Here is a 19,576-nt window from a genome sequence, read left to right as displayed (position 1 = left end):
TCACAGCAGCCTCCATGGATTTCTACTCCTCCCAATCCTCCATGGAGTCTGCTGTGATTTCATGTAATCAGATACACACATGGGGTAGTAATTGCAAATGGAAGTGCGTAAGAACCTTGACATCCCCCTGGTCACAGGACATGAAGTGCTGAATGATGTAAAAGAGCACTTTCTTAAAGTTACAAGGAGCCACTGTATAAAATATTTGACCCCATTTCCTACCCTAATAATAAGTAAACAGAGCTGAATATGTTACTTGTTGAATATTCCCTAATAGGAGTTCCATAAAACAACATGTCCTAGCAGTGAGACCTGTCAATCAGGACCCAGGAGGAAGGACAATGCAAGTTAAATTTCATACGCAGGACTCCATTAATATCATTGGACTTTGCGAGTTGCATGTAAGTTTACAACCTGATATTTTGACATTGCAGCCATAGAATGGAAACATATAGGGATAAGGACATTGCCGCCTCCTTTCTCAAATCAACTTTTATAATTATGTCAATGAGCCAGAAGGGCTACCCTAGCCCCTCTCTAATCTGCCCGTTAATATTGCGCTAATTTAGCGTTTTGTAAACACAACGTAATGAGGCCAACGTCCTCTCGTCAGCGGTTGTACTGTGTCCCAAAACACAATGTAAATGCTTTGTGTAAGATCATATACGTATGGGACAATGGCTGTAGCACACAATCCCTTGTATAACAAGCCCAGTCCTTCAGTGCGTAAGCCCATGGCCTTAGATCCTGATAGCAGCCTCCGTCAGAAACAGCTCAAGCTAAATTCTAAAGCCAAACAAAATAAGGGGAGCACTCACGGCTTCGGCCTCTAGAGAGTCGTACCACACGTTGATGTACGGGTGCTGCAGGGCCTCATCTACCGAGATCCTCTTGGAAGCATCAATTACTAACATTTTGGACAGGAGATCTCTGGCTTGGCTGGCTGCAAGAATGACAAAACCGTTACCATTCATCACCCTGTACGGATTTCCCCTGGGAGCTGAGGTTTTTTTTAGTTTACATTTACCTCTTAACCCCATATATCCATGTCCTAACGGCACATACCCCCTGCAGATGGGATTAGCATAGACATGACAGCGGCCACTGCAACCATCAGCATCTTCTGAACCCAGGCACAACCCCCCTTAGTATGACATCGGGATCGTTTTGTCACAGAACCTGAAGGGGGTCTGTTTAAGTAGATGCCCCCATACGCCCGGCATATGATGGCACTAGATGACGATTATTTATTATCACTACTCCTATTATTAAATGAGAAATGACAAAGTAAATGAGATTTTAATGTATAGATCTCCATTCCCAACTTTAAAGGAAACCTACCATTTCATACCTTGAGAATGCTGTGGCTACACCGATGCAGAAACATATCTTGTTTAATCCCTGAACTGAGTGGTTTTGCTCAAAAAAACGAATTATAAAATTCAGGACCTTGGGAAAGCTGGGTTGCATGCACACTGCTATACATAAACACATTACTTCCACATGTCTGAAATGTCCAGACAGGACTAATCAAGCTGAGCTGATTACTTCTGCCTGGCAGGGACAACACAGCGATTACAGTGTTCTAGGCAAGACTAGGCTGGAGCAATACATAATTAGGGTTAGAAGAAGCACGGGAGCAGCCACAGCACCTCATTATTATAAGTTTATAATGTTTTTTTTCAGCAAAACTACTCATAACACAGGATATCTCATGGTCTGGGACACCTACAGGCACAATTTTGCTATCACACTAAAAAGTAGATTCATCTCTTTAATATGACATCAGAACTGTTAGTGAACTTGGTGCCATGGTTCACAAGTGTTTGGAGCCTGCCCCTCCAGCTTGTCCGCTGAATGTAGCAGCAGCTGCAGGGAGACTGAGCTGTCAGGTTACAGAGCTGTTGGGTGGTGTCATTTTTGCCACTTTTGATGACATTTTCAATGCTACCATTTTAAAGACTTTGCGGCCTTTCGATTGAATATTTAACATTTTTTAAAATTGCAAAAAGTGGCACTTTCAATTTTGGGCGCTACTTTCCTCTGCCGGTTAAACACTGGGAACAATCGTTATTGTACTTTGATATATCAGATATTTTGCGATGCAGCGATACTTACTGTTTATAATTATATCAGTTCTAGACAAAGGGGGGCGATTTGAATTATTAGGTTTTTTCATTTTTTTTAATTTATTTGGTACAATTTTCCAGACCCCCTAGGGTACTTTAACCCTTGTCGGATTGATCCTACCATGTACTGCCATACTACAGTATGGCAGTATTTGGGTATTTTACACATTACAAGGTGCAAATCATACATTGTAATGAATGGGTTAAAACGAGACATGTCATAGTAACCCATTGCCGCCACGCGATGACCTCACAGGTGCCGGCGACCAAATCCAATTTGATTTAAATACCTCCAGCAGCTTTGCTGGAGGCATTTACATGGTTAACACCAGTGATCGGTGTCAGCACCAAAAATTTGTGTTACTGGTGGGTGTTTGCGGTAATATGCAGAAAACACCCACCTTGTACTGAGAGGGCTCAGCCCATACAGCAGCAGCAGACGTGTGATATACTATTACATCACATAGTAAGGGGTTACAGGTAACCTACTATCATGGATCGTGGATCATGGATACAAAGATAGATTGGATGGCAAGTGCCTATACCCTGCCCCAGCCCTATGGGTTTTTTTGTAAAAAGTTTGTAAAAATGTGATCTGCGTTGTATGCAAATTTAGTTTGGAGGCTACTGGGGTGTGGAGCTGGAACTTTTGATCCCTCCTACAGGCTTGTTTTCAAGCGCAGCTTGCTGTATGTGCAGTACTTCAGCTTCGCGGGCGAGTGAGCACTGCTACAACAAGCTGCACGCTGAAGAGAACCCAGGAGGAGGAAACAAAAGAGGTTACAAGGGTCGTGGAGTAGCCGTAACACCCCCTCCACGGCTCGCCCCAAAAGTTGTATACAAAACATGCATATATCAGAGATAAAAAATTTTTAGGCCATACTAATAGTTTAATAAAAATTACCGAAGGGTTTTTGGAAGACTAAAGGAACCTGCCATCGGACCTACCTTATTAGGTAGATCTGTGATGGCAGGTTTCCTTTAATTAGATTTTTTGTTCCACTAGGGGACACATGCAATACCTTGATTACGTTACTAATACACTGCAGTATATAGGTATTGCAGTGTGTTATAGATGAGCCTCAAATGGGCTTGGGGGGAGAGCGAGGGAACCCTCGTGTCTGATTCTTTAGCACCACGGTCAGCCCAATTCCTGACATCCAAGGTCTATCCATGGTCACTCACCTTTTAACTTGTTGTGCTCAGAATCTGCAGGAAATAAGACGTCTGGGAAGAGCTTCTCGAAGCTGTAGCCGGCGTACTTGGGTCGGTTCTCCACATAGGTCCTGACAGTGGGCTGCAGCTTCTTCATGAACTCTGGACAAGGAGTCCCAAGCTGCTCAATAACTTTATTCCATTGATCAATATCTGGGAGTGGAGCTCAAGAAAACAAGGAAATACTTGGGTGGGGGGAAAATGGAAATACCTGAAATATTCATGCAATGCTGGGGGGGGAGGGGAGGCAGCCAAAATACAACACTGCAGGATCCCCTGACTGAGCCCTGAAGGACTACATCTCCCAAATCAACTACCCCGTCAGAGAAACACAAGAAAGTGGATGCTACAAGGCTTGCGTCTACATGGAGGAGGTCCTGGTTACCCTCTTATAGGACTGTATCAGAGGGCGAGCATTAATAGATGCCACCTGCTCTAATACATAGAAGTAGCCGAGTGGCATTCTGGAATTTGGAGGCAAATTTATGCACCTAACAGGTCACCAGATCAGGGACTGCCCCATGAGAGCAGGCGCCGTAAGAACAGCTCCTCCATATGAAGGATTGTGGTCAGTGGAGAACCTCTTTGGACATATAAATAGCTGATTATTACTATTAGGACTGTGGCTTGCACTGCTGAGGAGGGGGTGCATGACACAGGGACTACAGAAGTCCCCAATCACCAGAACATGGGCCTACAGGTCCGGAGAGACTCATTCTCAATGGAGTGTAATGTGCATGCTTGACCTGAAGCCAATGGAAGTGAAAGGAGAGCAGGTCCAGCATGTGATTGGACGCCAGGGATCAGCTGAAAGACCCCTTCAAAGTTTAGAATTGTACAATCCCAATTGTGAAAGAAGGTGCACCCCCGATCTAAGTGAAAGTAAGGCAATAATACATAAGACGCATAAACCTGAGCACAATACAGTCAAAAACTGCCCCATTTCTGTACCAAGGGATAATCTGCTTCCCATTAGTCCCATTTCCACCAGCTAGTGGGCTACAGGGCGCTAGTAAGAGGGCAGAGGTTACACACATTAGGCTGTGCAGAATGTACAACGAGGAGGCCCTGCAGGGAGACCTGCAGCACCAGAGGCAGGAGGGTCCGGCCCCTGTATAGCGCAGCTAAGCTCCTGCTCACTTAATGGGATCCCATCACAGGATTTTACCCCATTAATCTACCAGCCCCTCAGGCGCTGAAGAAATGTCTTTTCTAGAATTTCCTTTTTTATGTGAAATCTCACCCATTTACTTAAAAAAAAATTCCCCCAACGTCATGTGACAATGTGTATAGAAGAGTCATATTTTACCTGAGAAGAGTCAACTTCACAGCAGAAAGGGAAGAAAGGGGGCGGGGGGGTCATCAACATGTTGCTGGGGTCATATTAAAAATATAAAACATCATCATTCAGATCACCTCAAGTTTGTGGTTCTGTGATTTACACATCCGGAGATACAGGGAGTTTAAACAAACGGCAAGAACTGGATCTTCATCCGCAGATCACAGAACCACAGATAAGCCTGTTTACAGGTACTGCACAACCCAAGTGACACTACCCTTGCAGCCACTACATTTTTTTTTATAGGTAAATCGATGCGATTTCACATTAAAAAAAAAAAGAAGTACATTTTATCTCTGACCTGACGGGCTGCTTGGTCAATGGGATGCAATCTGGTTACAGGTTTTCCTTAAAGGAAACCTACCACTTAGAATGGTCGGTGTAAGCTGTAAGTACCGAGCACCAGCTCAGGGTGAGCTCAGGGTGAGCTGGTGCCGGTGCTTAGTTTCGTTAGTGTTAAAACCGCGGTATCGCGGTTTTAACACTTTTTAAACTTTATAGCATAAACTGCTTCGGCGCTTCGTGCGCGCGCCTACATAGGAAATGCCGCAGGCGTTGCGCGCGCACGGTCGCGTGCAGCGCCGAAGCGGCTTCTGCTATAAAGTTTAAAAAGTGATAAAACCGTGATACCGCGGTTTTAACACTAACGAAACTAAGCACCGGCACCAGCTCACCCTGAGCTGGTGCTCGGTGTTTACAGCTTAAACCTACCATTTGAAATGGTAGGTTTCCTTTAAAGAATATCTACCACCAACCAGGATGAAGGATTGTAAACCCAGGACACAGACATACTGGTGTGCACCCCCTCTGGCAGGATCCAACATTTTAGCTTCTTATGTCCTTGTTTTTAAGAAAAAAAAAAAGGCTTTATAAATTATGTAAATGAGCCAGAGGGGCTCCAGGTTCCATTGCTACCTACCCCCTTTGGGCTCGTTTGCATAATTTTAAAAGTTTATTTATTATTATTATTATTTTTTTTAAACAAAAGACATAAGCAGCTAAAAGAGGAGCAGATCCAGCCAGAGGGGCACACACCGGTATGTCAGTGTGCTTGGTTTACAATCTTTCATCTTGGTGGTTGATGTCATTTAAAGGGGTATTCCCACCTGGACATTCACATTCAATTTAAATCACTCGTCATATAGATACATTTCTTCAATTAAATGTTACTAAAAAAATAATTATACCTAGGTAAATTTCCTATAAATGTCACCATGAAACGAGATAGCTGTCCTTGGATATGGCCATCCCCGCACCCTGGCAATGGTGGGCACACATGTGCTATTGAGGCAACCGACCACCTGGATCATTACCACAGGAGGGCTGTAAGTCATGCAGTATCACGCGGACAATTCGTATGCAAAAATATTTGTTATCTCACCAGCAGCAGTGGTTGTATCCAAGGACAACAGTCTAAGGGATAATATGAATACATTGATAGGAAATTATCCTTACCCAGACTTATTTTACCAACATCCAGTTGATCTATATATGGCTGGCAAATTAAATGTCAATGCCCAGGTGAGAACATCCCTTTAAGTTCCCTTCCAGTACTGCAGCAGGCGAAAAAATATTGAAAGAGGTTGGTTGCCCCTTGTTTGTATGTTATTCACTATCCAAAGAATATGGCCATGCTGTGGGCAGTTACTGATTGTGGTAATAAACATTGTGACAAGAGGCGGGTGGGAGTTTCTGGCAGCCGCATAGATAATTACTAGCTGGATGTGAGCGCCACCCGGTGCCTAGACAATTACGGGAAAAACTGGGAAGGGATGCTGGGATGTTTCATGCTTTGTGTATCTTCTGTTTCGAAAGTTTCCTTTATCCCATCATTTTTGGAAGTACTTACTAGACTCACAATGTAAAGGTTGTAGCAGCCGGGGGACCGATGTCAGATGATCCCAGACCCCCTCCATCCACACCCAGGTCACATGATGGAGACTGTCATCAGTCCGTTCTTTCCTAGGTGGGAACGGCCTCTGCCGCCACACACCGCGCCCCATTAGGCTATGTGTTACGGATTATGTGCTGATTTTGTGTGGGGTTTTTTTGTGCAGACTTCAAATTAATTTAGTGTTGAGGTTTTTTTTTTTTAACCGGTTTCAAAAGATCTGACTTCATTTTAAGCAAAAGTGCAGATTTGATTCAGATTTGTTGCAGATTTTGACTCTCATAAACCTCAATGTAAAAAAAAGTAATCACAAGATTATTAATTTTCCGCAATTCGGTACAAGAAACACAACATCTTCATATCTTTTTCCAAAGCATATTCACTTTAAAGGGACATCAACCACCAGGATGAAAAGATTGTGAACCACTCTCCTTGTAGCTTCTTATGCCCTCGTTTCTCAAAAAGTATCTGCAAATGTGCCTAAGGGGCACCAGGCTCCATAGCTGTCAAAGGAGTCCAGTGCCCTTCAGAACATTTGCAGGTCCTGCCAAAGGGGGCACACACCAACATGTAAGGTGCTTGGTTTACAATCCTTCATCCTAATGCACACTGACATTTTATGGCCTGGGGTGCAGGGGAGAGGACAGATGAGCACTGCTCACTCTCCATTGAAATCCGCACAGCTGCCACTGCACAATACAGGACACGTTCTATATTTTGCGGTGCAGCCGCTGGAACGGTGAGACACTGTGTGCTCTGTGACCGGGAGCCATAGATGCCTATAGGGGCCGTGATCTGCCCGGACATTCCCCCATAAGATAGTGTGCACAAGGCTGAATGCTAATGTGTTACACTGCAGATTTTATGCACAAAATCTGTGTGTAAAATCTGCAATGCGCCTTCTTGTGGATTTTTGCATTGACGTCTATGGGAGAGTGAAAATCTGCATCAAATCAAGAAGTTTGCATCAAATCCGCATCATGGAGTTTTTTGTTTGAAATTACGTCAGATCAGGTGAAAAAAAAAAAGACGCATGCAGAAATTACCCATAAAAAGCACAACACTAAATGGACAAATCTGCATGTAATCCGCATGAAAAGTGCACATACAGTGTGTATTGGATGCGGATTTCCGTGCCTTATGGTTTAGTTCTGAGGTTTATAACAAGCAGGGTGCCCAGTGTTACCTACATTGGGAAGTAGGTGCAGGCCAAATCATAGAAACACAGCAGCAGAGCCCACGATGGACATGACTTATCCCTACAAGCAGATGTGTGCACCTACACAGAAGCCTTGCTGGAGCATGGGGGGCAGCTGGAGGTGGGCTGTAAGAGCCAATGGGAAGGATACGGTCTGTGCCGGGGAACAACACACCACCTTTGATCATCTCTCCCAAGATGCAACCCACTGACCATATGTCAACTGCAAACAGAATGCAAGGAATTAACAGAGAATGGACCGAGCACCAGGACAGGAGACAGGAATGGAGACTACATGACTGCAGACATCAACCACGTCAGAGGCAAAGGCTCTCTACCCAAAACCTTCTCCAGGGTCACAAGTGTCTCCTGACAGTCTAATAGTGCACCAGATTTATCGCAGGGATGATGCTGGATGAGGAATCTGGTGAGGTGTAAGACGAGTCATAAAGCTGCTCTCCCTGCCGCCAGGCCTCATCATACTAGACATGAAGGCGTCTGCAGAGACCTAGGACTGGTCTTTATCTGCAGCCGGAGGTTCCCACTAGGAACAGTCTTCTGAACCACAAACCCGATTCCACAGTGACAATGATCAGCGCCTTCATTCTTGTGACGTTGTGCTGTAGATGAGCAGAGATGGTGCAGAGCAGATCGGGCATGTTGGGCCACTGATGGCATCATACACTGATGGAACCACCTCCAAAAGATCCTGAGGATGTTAAGAGCTGAACCGAGAGTTGGAGCTGCATGGGGTCCTGTGAGGCCACCACCAGCTCTACAGGAGCCATATAGGATGCTCCATACATAGGTTCCACCTGGTACGCTGCTTAGGTTAAACCATATGTTTGGTTACATTCTGGCGATCAGAATCACTAAAGAACCCCTATACCCATCTCCAATGGCCGCGGTTGAGATCTGCAGTCTAAGGGCACGTGGTTTGTCCTGGATCATGTGCTAAAACATTAAAATTGCATAATCCCCAATAAGAAGAACAACAAACAGATGACACAGGGCACACAACCTTCAAGGGGTTGTACACTTTAAGCACATGACAGCGAATAATTAATATTGTTGTCTAAAGAAAAGTTATTACATTTTCCAATATATTTTCTGTATCAATTCTTCATGATTTTCTAGAGCTCTGCTTGCTGTCTTCATGTTATGCAGTAGCTAAACACCAGTCCATGGTCATGTATCACACAGGTGCACCGCTCACACAGCTTTGATTACACTGCGTTAAAATATGTAGTGCACCTTTGTGACATCACATGACCAGGGATATAACGAGCAGTGCGTCTGTGTGACATCACATGACCAGGGATATATAACGAGCAGTGCGTCTGTGTGACATCACATGACCAGGGATATAACGAGCAGTGCGTCTGTGTGACATCACATGACCAGGGATATATAACGAGCAGTGCGTCTGTGTGACATCACATGACCAGGGATATAACGAGCAGTGCGTCTGTGTGACATAACATGACCAGGGATATATAACGAGCAGTGCGTCTGTGTGACATCACATGACGGGGATATAACGAGCCGTGCACCTGTGTGACATCACATGACCAGGGATATATAACGAGCAGTGCGTCTGTGTGACATCACATGACCAGGGATATATAACGAGCAGTGCGTCTGTGTGACATCACATGACCAGGGATATAACGAGCAGTGCGTCTGTGTGACATAACATGACATAGGGACACAGGGACATAATAAGCTTTTCATTATACAAACAATATCAATTTGCTGGAATGTGCATAAAATGGACAAACCCTTTCAGGCCACTCACTCACCTGTCGACACAGTAAGAGGATTCACCACAGGTAAACAGCACTAGCAGGTACAGGTCGGATCCTGCAGTCATTTATAAGACAGGTAATAGATTGGCAATCTAGCCAATGTTTTTACTGTTGGTTGCACCCAGATCACAGAAAAATGGTAGCTGAGCACAGTTAACATGTGGAGAATGTGATCTGTGATACAGCATGACGTTATGCTGCGGTTATAGCCATAGCGCATGCACTTTACACAGGTAAATGTGTGCGTGTCCATAGAGAGCACGGGCTGTACACAGGTCAGTGTGTGTGTGTGCGTGTCCATACAGAGAGCACGGGCTGTACACAGGTCAGTGTGTGCGTGTCCATGCAGAGAGCACGGGCTGTACACAGGTCAGTGTGTGCGTGTACATGCAGAGAGCACGGGCTGTACACAGGTCAGTGTGTGCGTGTCCATACAGAGAGCACGGGCCGTACACAGGTAAATGTGTGCGTGTCCATACAGAGAGCACGGGCCGTACACAGGTAAATGTGTGCGTGTCCATACAGAGAGCACGGGCTGTACACAGGTCAGTGTGTGCGTGTCCATACAGAGAGCACGGGCTGTACACAGGTCAGTATGTGTGTGTGTGTCCATACAGGGAGCACGGGCTGTACACAGGTGTGTGTGTGTGTGTGTGTGTGTGTGTGTGTGTGTGTGTGTGTGTGTGTGTGTGTGTGTGTGTGTGTGTGTGTGTGTGTGTGTGTGTGTGTGTGTGTGTGTGTGTGTGTGTGTGTGTCCATACAGAGAGCACGGGCTGTACACAGGTCAGTATGTGTGTGTGTCCATACAGAGCGCACGGGCTGTACACAGGTCAATGTGTGTGTGTCCATACAGGGAGCACGGGCTGTACACAGGTCAGTATGTGTGTGTCCATACAGGGAGCACGGGCTGTACACAGGTCAGTATGTGTGTGTGTGTGTCCATACAGAGAGCACGGGCTGTACACAGGTCGGTGTGTGTGTGTCCATACAGGGAGCACGGGCTGTACACAGGTCAGTGTGTGTGTGTGTGTGTGTGTGTGTGTGTGTGTGTGTGTGTGTGTGTGTGTGTGTGTGTGTGTCCATACAGAGAGCATGGGCTGTACACAGGTCAGTATGTGTGTGTGTCCATACAGGGAGCACGGGCTGTACACAGGTCAGTATGTGTGTGTGTGTGTCCATACAGAGAGCACGGGCTGTACACAGGTCAGTGTGTGTGTGTGTGTGTGTGTGTGTGTGTGTGTGTGTGTGTGTGTGTGTGTGTGTGTGTGTGTGTGTGTGTGTCCATACAGAGAGCATGGGCTGTACACAGGTCAGTATGTGTGTGTGTCCATACAGGGAGCACGGGCTGTACACAGGTCAGTATGTGTGTGTGTGTGTCCATACAGAGAGCACGGGCTGTACACAGGTCAGTATGTGTGTGTCCATACAGGGAGCACGGGCTGTACACAGGTCAGTATATGTGTGTGTGTGTGTGTGTGTGTGTGTGTGTGTGTGTGTGTGTGTGTGTGTGTCCATACAGGGAGCACGGGCTGTACACAGGTCAGTGTGTGTGTGTGTGTCCATACAGAGAGCACGGGCTGTACACAGGTCAGTATATGTGTGTGTGTGTGTGTGTGTGTGTGTGTGTGTGTGTGTGTGTGTGTGTGTGTGTGTGTGTGTGTGTGTGTGTGTGTGTGTGTCCATACAGGGAGCACGGGCTGTACACAGGTCAGTGTGTGTGTGTGTGTCCATACAGAGAGCACGGGCTGTACACAGGTCAGTATATGTGTGTGTGTGTGTGTGTGTGTGTGTGTGTGTGTGTGTCCATACAGGGAGCACGGGCTGTACACAGGTCAGTGTGTGTGTGTGTGTCCATACAGAGAGCACGGGCTGTACACAGGTCAGTGTGTGTGTGTGTGTCCATACAGAGAGCACGGGCTGTACACAGGTCAGTGTGTGTGTGTGTGTGTCCATACAGAGAGCACGGGCTGTACACAGGTCAGTGTGTGTGTGTGTGTGTCCATACAGAGAGCACGGGCTGTACACAGGTCAGTGTGTGTGTGTGTGTCCATACAGAGAGCACGGGCTGTACACAGGTCAGTATATGTGTGTGTGTGTGTGTGTGTGTGTGTGTGTGTGTGTGTCCATACAGGGAGCACGGGCTGTACACAGGTCAGTGTGTGTGTGTGTGTCCATACAGAGAGCACGGGCTGTACACAGGTCAGTGTGTGTGTGTGTGTCCATACAGAGAGCACGGGCTGTACACAGGTCAGTGTGTGTGTGTGTGTGTCCATACAGAGAGCACGGGCTGTACACAGGTCAGTGTGTGTGTGTGTGTGTCCATACAGAGAGCACGGGCTGTACACAGGTCAGTGTGTGTGTGTGTGTGTCCATACAGAGAGCACGGGCTGTACACAGGTCAGTGTGTGTGTGTGTGTGTCCATACAGAGAGCACGGGCTGTACACAGGTCAGTGTGTGTGTGTGTGTCCATACAGAGAGCACGGGCTGTACACAGGTCAGTGTGTGTGTGTGTGTGTGTCCATACAGAGAGCACGGGCTGTACACAGGTCAGTGTGTGTGTGTGTGTGTGTCCATACAGAGAGCACGGGCTGTACACAGGTCAGTGTGTGTGTGTGTGTGTCCATACAGAGAGCACGGGCTGTACACAGGTCAGTGTGTGTGTGTGTGTCCATACAGAGAGCACGGGCTGTACACAGGTCAGTGTGTGTGTGTGTGTGTCCATACAGAGAGCACGGGCTGTACACAGGTCAGTGTGTGTGTGTGTGTGTCCATACAGAGAGCACGGGCTGTACACAGGTCAGTGTGTGTGTGTGTGTGTCCATACAGAGAGCACGGGCTGTACACAGGTCAGTGTGTGTGTGTGTGTGTCCATACAGAGAGCACGGGCTGTACACAGGTCAGTGTGTGTGTGTGTGTGTCCATACAGAGAGCACGGGCTGTACACAGGTCAGTGTGTGTGTGTGTGTGTCCATACAGAGAGCACGGGCTGTACACAGGTCAGTGTGTGTGTGTGTGTGTCCATACAGAGAGCACGGGCTGTACACAGGTCAGTGTGTGTGTGTGTGTGTCCATACAGAGAGCACGGGCTGTACACAGGTCAGTGTGTGTGTGTGTGTGTCCATACAGAGAGCACGGGCTGTACACAGGTCAGTGTGTGTGTGTGTGTGTCCATACAGAGAGCACGGGCTGTACACAGGTCAGTGTGTGTGTGTGTGTGTCCATACAGAGAGCACGGGCTGTACACAGGTCAGTGTGTGTGTGTGTGTGTCCATACAGAGAGCACGGGCTGTACACAGGTCAGTGTGTGTGTGTGTGTGTCCATACAGAGAGCACGGGCTGTACACAGGTCAGTGTGTGTGTGTGTGTGTCCATACAGAGAGCACGGGCTGTACACAGGTCAGTGTGTGTGTGTGTGTGTCCATACAGAGAGCACGGGCTGTACACAGGTCAGTGTGTGTGTGTGTGTGTCCATACAGAGAGCACGGGCTGTACACAGGTCAGTGTGTGTGTGTGTGTGTCCATACAGAGAGCACGGGCTGTACACAGGTCAGTGTGTGTGTGTGTGTGTCCATACAGAGAGCACGGGCTGTACACAGGTCAGTGTGTGTGTGTGTGTGTCCATACAGAGAGCACGGGCTGTACACAGGTCAGTGTGTGTGTGTGTGTGTCCATACAGAGAGCACGGGCTGTACACAGGTCAGTGTGTGTGTGTGTGTGTGTGTGTGTGTGTGTGTGTGTGTGTGTGTGTGTGTGTGTGTGTGTGTGTGTGTGTGTGTGTGTGTGTGTGTGTGTGTGTGTGTGTGTGTGTGTGTCCATACAGGGAGCACGGGCTGTACACAGGTCAGAGTGTGCGTGTCCATACAGAGAGCACGGGCTGTACACAGGTCAGTGTGTGCGTGTTCATACAGAGAGCACGGGCTGTACACAGGTCAGTGTGTGTGTCCATACAGGGAGCACGGGCTGTACACAGGTCAGTATGTGTGTGTGTGTGTCCATACAGGGAGTACGGGCTGTACACAGGTCAGTGTGTGAGTGTACATGCAGAGAGCACGGACTGTACACAGGTCAGTGTGTGCGTGTCCATACAGGGAGCACGGGCTGTACACAGGTCAGTGTGTGCGTGTCCATACAGAGAGCACGGGCTGTACACAGGTCAGTGTGTGCGTGTTCATACAGAGAGCATGCTCAGACATGCATCACACAAACTGTAGAATATCTGCTACGGTAGCCCAGTACATGAATTGGCATTTCACCAAACCCAATACCCACACAGTGTTTAGATACATGAGGAGTAGAGGGCACTCAAATAACACAGGGGTTTAGGCTGAGCTGCAGTAGATGAACATGCTGGCCCTAGGTGTGAGGAAGCACTCGGGGAAATGGTCACATAGTGAGGAGATTCAGCATCGGGAGCTGCCATTATTAGGAGTGCAGTGATTTGCTCCGCTGACTCTCCAAATCCTGCAGTGTCTCCGAGAGGAAGCCCAAGGTGAGTCTAATCTAATACCTGCTCACATAGAACATCACACAATATTCATCCGAGTGCAGATCACACAATATACAGGACACACAGAGGAGAGGCAGCGGTAAGGAATCTTATGGCACCACAATTCACCTGATGGACCAAACCATAGAAAGGATTTCCCCGACTGCTTCCTAGAACGCCGGACTCCTCCATAAACATCTTAATTAGAGAGGCACCAACACTGCCCCAAACTTATGCAGTGTGCTCCAGCCCTATTGTTAGGGTATGAAGTACACAATAATATGAAGTAAAATATAAAGATAGGTTGGCACCACATGGAGTAATAGCAGTATGGCTCCAAAAGTTTATATTCAATAAAAATGCTGCTGGTAGAAAACACAAATTATATAAAATTATATAAAAGTTATTCATGCATGCGTGGTGACCTCACCACAAGCACTGGACCACTGAAGGTCACCGCGCATGCACACATTTACTGACAGCCCCACAATAACTTGCTCCAGGACGGCCATCCGCATGCAACTAGGATACATTAACCTACAATATCAACTGTTATCCGATTAGTTTACTACATGACCTGTGCTATTCGGTAATATAGCAGTGGATGTGACCTATATGTACTCTATACTGCCAATCATATAGATTCCAATGTATGAAGCACTGTAGGATTTTTTATGCATTTTTGAATCTGGGAGGGGGGGGGGGGGGGGGATTCCCCCCCTACGTTTTGCTATCCATTATTAGTTGCCATCATAGGTTGTGATACTTACATGACGGTAATTAATCCTATGCATTTAAACAATTATATATTGCAATATTTTCATTCGCTTATCAGTATTTATGCATGGTCCCTGCATAACCTTATATAATTTTATATAATTCATGTTTTCTACCAGCAGCATTTTATTTTGGACTGAACGTTTACATCGTTAACTTCAGCGGATGTCTTGAGTGGCAGTTTTGTGTAGCACCACATCCTTTGTCCTCTAGGGACCAGCATGCATGTTTATGGCAGGAACCAGGGTATTAAGCAAGTTACCAATGCACAGCTCCAGTGCTTCCGCTAGAACAAAAACACGTTAGGCAATTGCAATCTGAACAGTTCCCTAAGGATAGTGTCAATTTGGAGAAATCCTCTAGCCCAGAAATCTGTGTGAAGACGTGAGTACACACCAGTGCATCCAGTAATTGTGCCCAATGCCAACCATTCACAAGTGTGCAAGGATACAGTCCCTTCCCGGGAAGAGAATCTTGTGGCATATCATTTCTCCCATTATGCACCCCACCGACCATAAGTCCACTAGCAGTGGTGACAGCGCAAGGGGGGGAAAAACAGATGGTGGAAGGAGGGGGAAAAAAAGCAGAAGCAAGAGAGAAAGAGGTGTCAGTGAAAACAAGTGAACAGCCAAGTGCAGGCAGAACCTGAAAAAGGTGAGAGGTCAGCATGAAAAAGACAGGAGCACAGGGCGATGCAGAGTGGGTTAGCATATCATTAACCTTCTGATCCTGGACAGATCAGGGCTGTGCTGCAGCTGGAGGGCATCTAATGCAGAGCAGCCACCTCTGCCAGGCTCAGCAACCAAGTCACATACCCCACAAAGCAATGGGATATGCGAGAGCACTAGGCTACGATGCCTCCACTGATGACACAGCCTGCTCGTGTGTGTGTGAATGAGGTGGAGGAGCACTAACCATTCTCCTTGTAGCCCATTCCCAGGATGACTTCTGGGGCTCTGTAGTAACGGGTCACAACGTAAGGGGTCATCATGAAGCTGGTCCCTGCTGTCCTGGCAAGGCCAAAGTCAAGGATCTTGAGGGTGCAGTCAGACTTCACTACTATGTTACTTGGCTTTAAATCCTGCAAAAGGAATAAAAGGTTAACGCCTGTCCAGACGGGGTCTTCTGTGCCATACAGTTCTTCTGTTCCAGGAATTGACTATACATAGAGCAGTCATGTTATTATGACAACCAGACAATATCCTGGGGAATAAGGGGGAAAGGACAATACTCAGATCAGTCTTCAGACTATAGAAAGGAAACAATCCCCATTCCTCCTCCAGCTACTGTACGTTTTAAGGAGAAGTGTTAGGCGTTTGCTTTTGGAGGTGTAAAATGTGACCCATCATAGAAGGAAAGTCTTGGTTTATGTACTACAGGGTGAAGTAGGTTATGGTGATGAAGCCTGCGGACGGTAAGCCTTTGATTCATTTGGACAGGGAGTAGCTCCAAGGCAGCACGACTATGAGCCCCCACCACTGCGGCTGAGATTCATCTCTAGCATCTAATGTATGAGATATCCAACAGATTACACCACAAGAAGCCGAAATGGTTCCATTCGTGCATCCACTACCCCCTTTACCCACAGCACCAGGTGACACCAGTTTCAGCATCTGATAAATTGTGTACATATGGAATGTGGAACATCCATTTACTCATTGGCTCCAAGTCCCTGACTGATGGTTGTGCTCGGTGATGATAACGTGACATGAGCAGCAGCAGGACGAGTCTTCTCCAATCACCGGCACACAGTGCGGCCTCTCTGCTCCACATTGATGGTGGGAGCAGTATCTACACCTGATAGCATCTATAGGGGGTGACCAGAGGCCCAACTCACCCGGTGGATGATGCCTGCAGAATGCAAGTGCTTGATACCACACAGCATCTGGTACAGGAGGTACGACATGCGCTCATGATCCAACTCCATCTGTATAACTTGGCACAAATTAGCATCCATCAGTTCCATCACAATGTACCTGGAAAGAGTTGGAATAGAAAAAGGATTTATAAATTATTCGGGACTAAGTTGTTCAAAGATGAGTGAAGAAATAAAAATGTATTATTATCATTATAAAGTGTAGTAATAATAATATTAAAATGTCAGAGTAACTTACAAGTCTTGAAACTCCTCCAAGGATTTTTGAGGTGTGAAGACATTTAAGAGCCCGATAATCTGAGGGGAAGAGAGCAGGCACACAGGGACGGTGAATGACAGGATGCAATGGACTAAAAGCCAATAGATTCCTCACGTGTTTGTGTAGGAAAGTATTTAACGGGGATGAAAGCCATTTCTTATCCTGTAGCAGTGATGGCAAACCTTTTAGAGATCGAGTGCCCAAAATGAGACTTAAAAACCATTCGCTTTTCCCAAAGTGCCAGCACAGCAATTTAGGCAGTGACAAACTTACTGCTATCAGAACTTTTGATTCCAATCCGACACCTTTTCACTCTTTGGACAGGACCAAGCAGCACAGGAAGGGCACTACTTGGACTGCCAGAGACTGCAGGAAAGTGCCATGTCTGGCAAACTCTGTGCCTGGGAGACAGCCCGTGTACCCACAGAAATGCCTTCGAGTGCTGTCTCTGGCATCAGTGCCATAGGTTCGCCACCACTGTCCTATAGGATAAGGGATAAGCCACTGCTGTCCCAACTATCTATCAAGAGTATCTTATCCCCCCTCCAAATGCAGCGAGAGTGCTGCCCCCCTCCCCTCCAAATGGACAAAATCCCAGGCCAACAAGCCCCAACAGAAGAGACCAGCCCCTTTAATACAATACTTTTATCTTTATGATAATTTGTTCTATCCCGAGGTGAGATAAAAGAGGGGTTCGTATCAGTAACGCCCGATTCCCGGTGGTGGTGGAGGGTTTTCTAATTCAATAGGATCTGGTGTAGGGTAGAGGAATTCTTTAATAGTCTGGCTGGATAGGATGGGGTTAATATTTTACTTGGCAGCTCGGAATAACACAATGCTAATCCAACCTTCCCGAGAAGAGAAGTGTATTAAGATACATGTCATTTTTTTTAGAATGTTCAACTTTCAATTGTTCATTTTTATTGTTTATTTTTATATCAGTTCTAGGGAAAGGAGGGTGAATGAAATTTAAGGGTTTTTTCCCCCCCCAAGTTTGCTTCTGGAACACTGTATACTGTACAATCTTTAAATATGCCACAAAAAAGTTCACGGGGCGAAACTGGTCAGAAAGGGGCCATAACCAGTCACCACCAAGGAGACTAAACACCTAATGACTCCACAATACAATAAAACACGGTAAACTTTATTACTGATAATCAATATTACATAAAATACAGTAAATCTGCAGGCAGTGTAAAGGGTACACACAGTTCAATCAAGGTAACAATAGACACTAAGTGTTCCCAGGTAAGTATGGCTACGGAGAGTGAATGGTGGACACAAATAACGCCACCCACACCTAAATCCACAGTAAAATAACATAAATCCAAAGTGGAGGCTTAGGGAAACAAATATACAATACAGACCAAGAGCGCGTGTACCACCCCGACACGTGTTTCGCACGATAAGCTTCTTTTGGGGGGGGAATCTTTAAATATGATAGATCCTGGAGTCTTGTACAGACTGCACACTGTCGATGCTCCCCAATGACATCATTGGAAGCAATATCCCTGGTGTGTATTTGCTGTAAATGCAGCAAACACCCAGTGTGTTCGAATTGGCTCCTTAACATACTATTACATATTGACATATTATTACATTATCTATGGTTCTATAGCACCCAAAAACATGCTGCTGGTGTCATATTAAACATGAGAATCTCATCTTTTAGTTCCTATCTTATGGTTCTGTGAGGACGTACACAGCAGTATATACCCCCTCAGACATAACATACATGACACAGGATGTACACAGCAGTATATACCCCCTCAGACATAACATACATGGCACAGGGTGTACACAGCAGTATATACCACCTCAGACATTACATACATGGCACAGGGTGTACACAGCAGTATATACCACCTCAGACATTACATACATGGCACAGGGTGTACACAGCAGTATATACCACCTCAGACATTACATACATGGCACAGGGTGTACACAGCAGTATATACCCCCTCAGACATTACATACATGTCACAGGATGTACACAGCAGTATATACCCCCTCAGAAATTACATACATGGCACAGGGTGTACACAGCAGTATATACCCCCTCAGACATTACATACATGTCACAGGATGTACACAGCAGTATATACCCCCTCAGACATTACATACATGACACAGGGTGTACACAGCAGTATATACCCCCTCAGACATTACATACATGGCACAGGGTGTACACAGCAGTATATACCCCCTCAGACATTACATACATTACACAGGGTGTAGACAGCAGTATATACCCCCTCAGACATTACATACATGACACAGGGTGTACACAGCAGTATATACCCCCTCAGACATTACATACATGACACAGGGTGTACACAGCAGTATATACCCCCTCAGACATTACATACATGGCACAGGATGTACACAGCAGTATATACCCCCTCAGACATTACATACATGGCACAGGGTGTACACAGCAGTATATACCCCCTCAGACATTACATACATGGCACAGGGTGTACACAGCAGTATATACCCCCTCAGACATTACATACATGGCACAGGGTGTACACAGCAGTATATACCCCCTCAGACATTACATACATGACACAGGGTGTACACAGCAGTATATA

The 19,576-nt window shown here is 46.3% G+C and overlaps 1 protein-coding gene across 3 annotated transcripts in view; it reads right to left on the bottom strand.

The window, feature by feature from the left end:
- MAPK8 (mitogen-activated protein kinase 8) overlaps positions 1-19,576 on the bottom strand; it is a 49,459-nt gene that overhangs the window by 3,688 nt on the left and 26,195 nt on the right. For 2 of the 3 annotated variants that reach the window (XM_072130132.1, XM_072130134.1), the window contains exons 4-9: positions 16,959-17,017; positions 16,682-16,820; positions 15,760-15,925; positions 7,924-7,995; positions 3,315-3,497; positions 819-943 (exon numbers count right to left, since the gene is read on the bottom strand). In XM_072130132.1, the coding sequence (XP_071986233.1) occupies positions 819-943; positions 3,315-3,497; positions 7,924-7,995; positions 15,760-15,925; positions 16,682-16,820; positions 16,959-17,017 (744 nt within the window). Of the gene's footprint in view, positions 1-818; positions 944-3,314; positions 3,498-7,923; positions 7,996-15,295; positions 15,368-15,759; positions 15,926-16,681; positions 16,821-16,958; positions 17,018-19,576 lie in introns of all 3 variants that reach the window. The other variant, XM_072130133.1, reaches the window with a different exon arrangement.

This window comes from Engystomops pustulosus, chromosome 11 (assembly GCF_040894005.1).
Source record: "Engystomops pustulosus chromosome 11, aEngPut4.maternal, whole genome shotgun sequence".
Taxonomy (NCBI): domain Eukaryota; kingdom Metazoa; phylum Chordata; class Amphibia; order Anura; family Leptodactylidae; genus Engystomops; species Engystomops pustulosus.
This window is presented reverse-complemented; position numbering and strand designations above follow the sequence as displayed.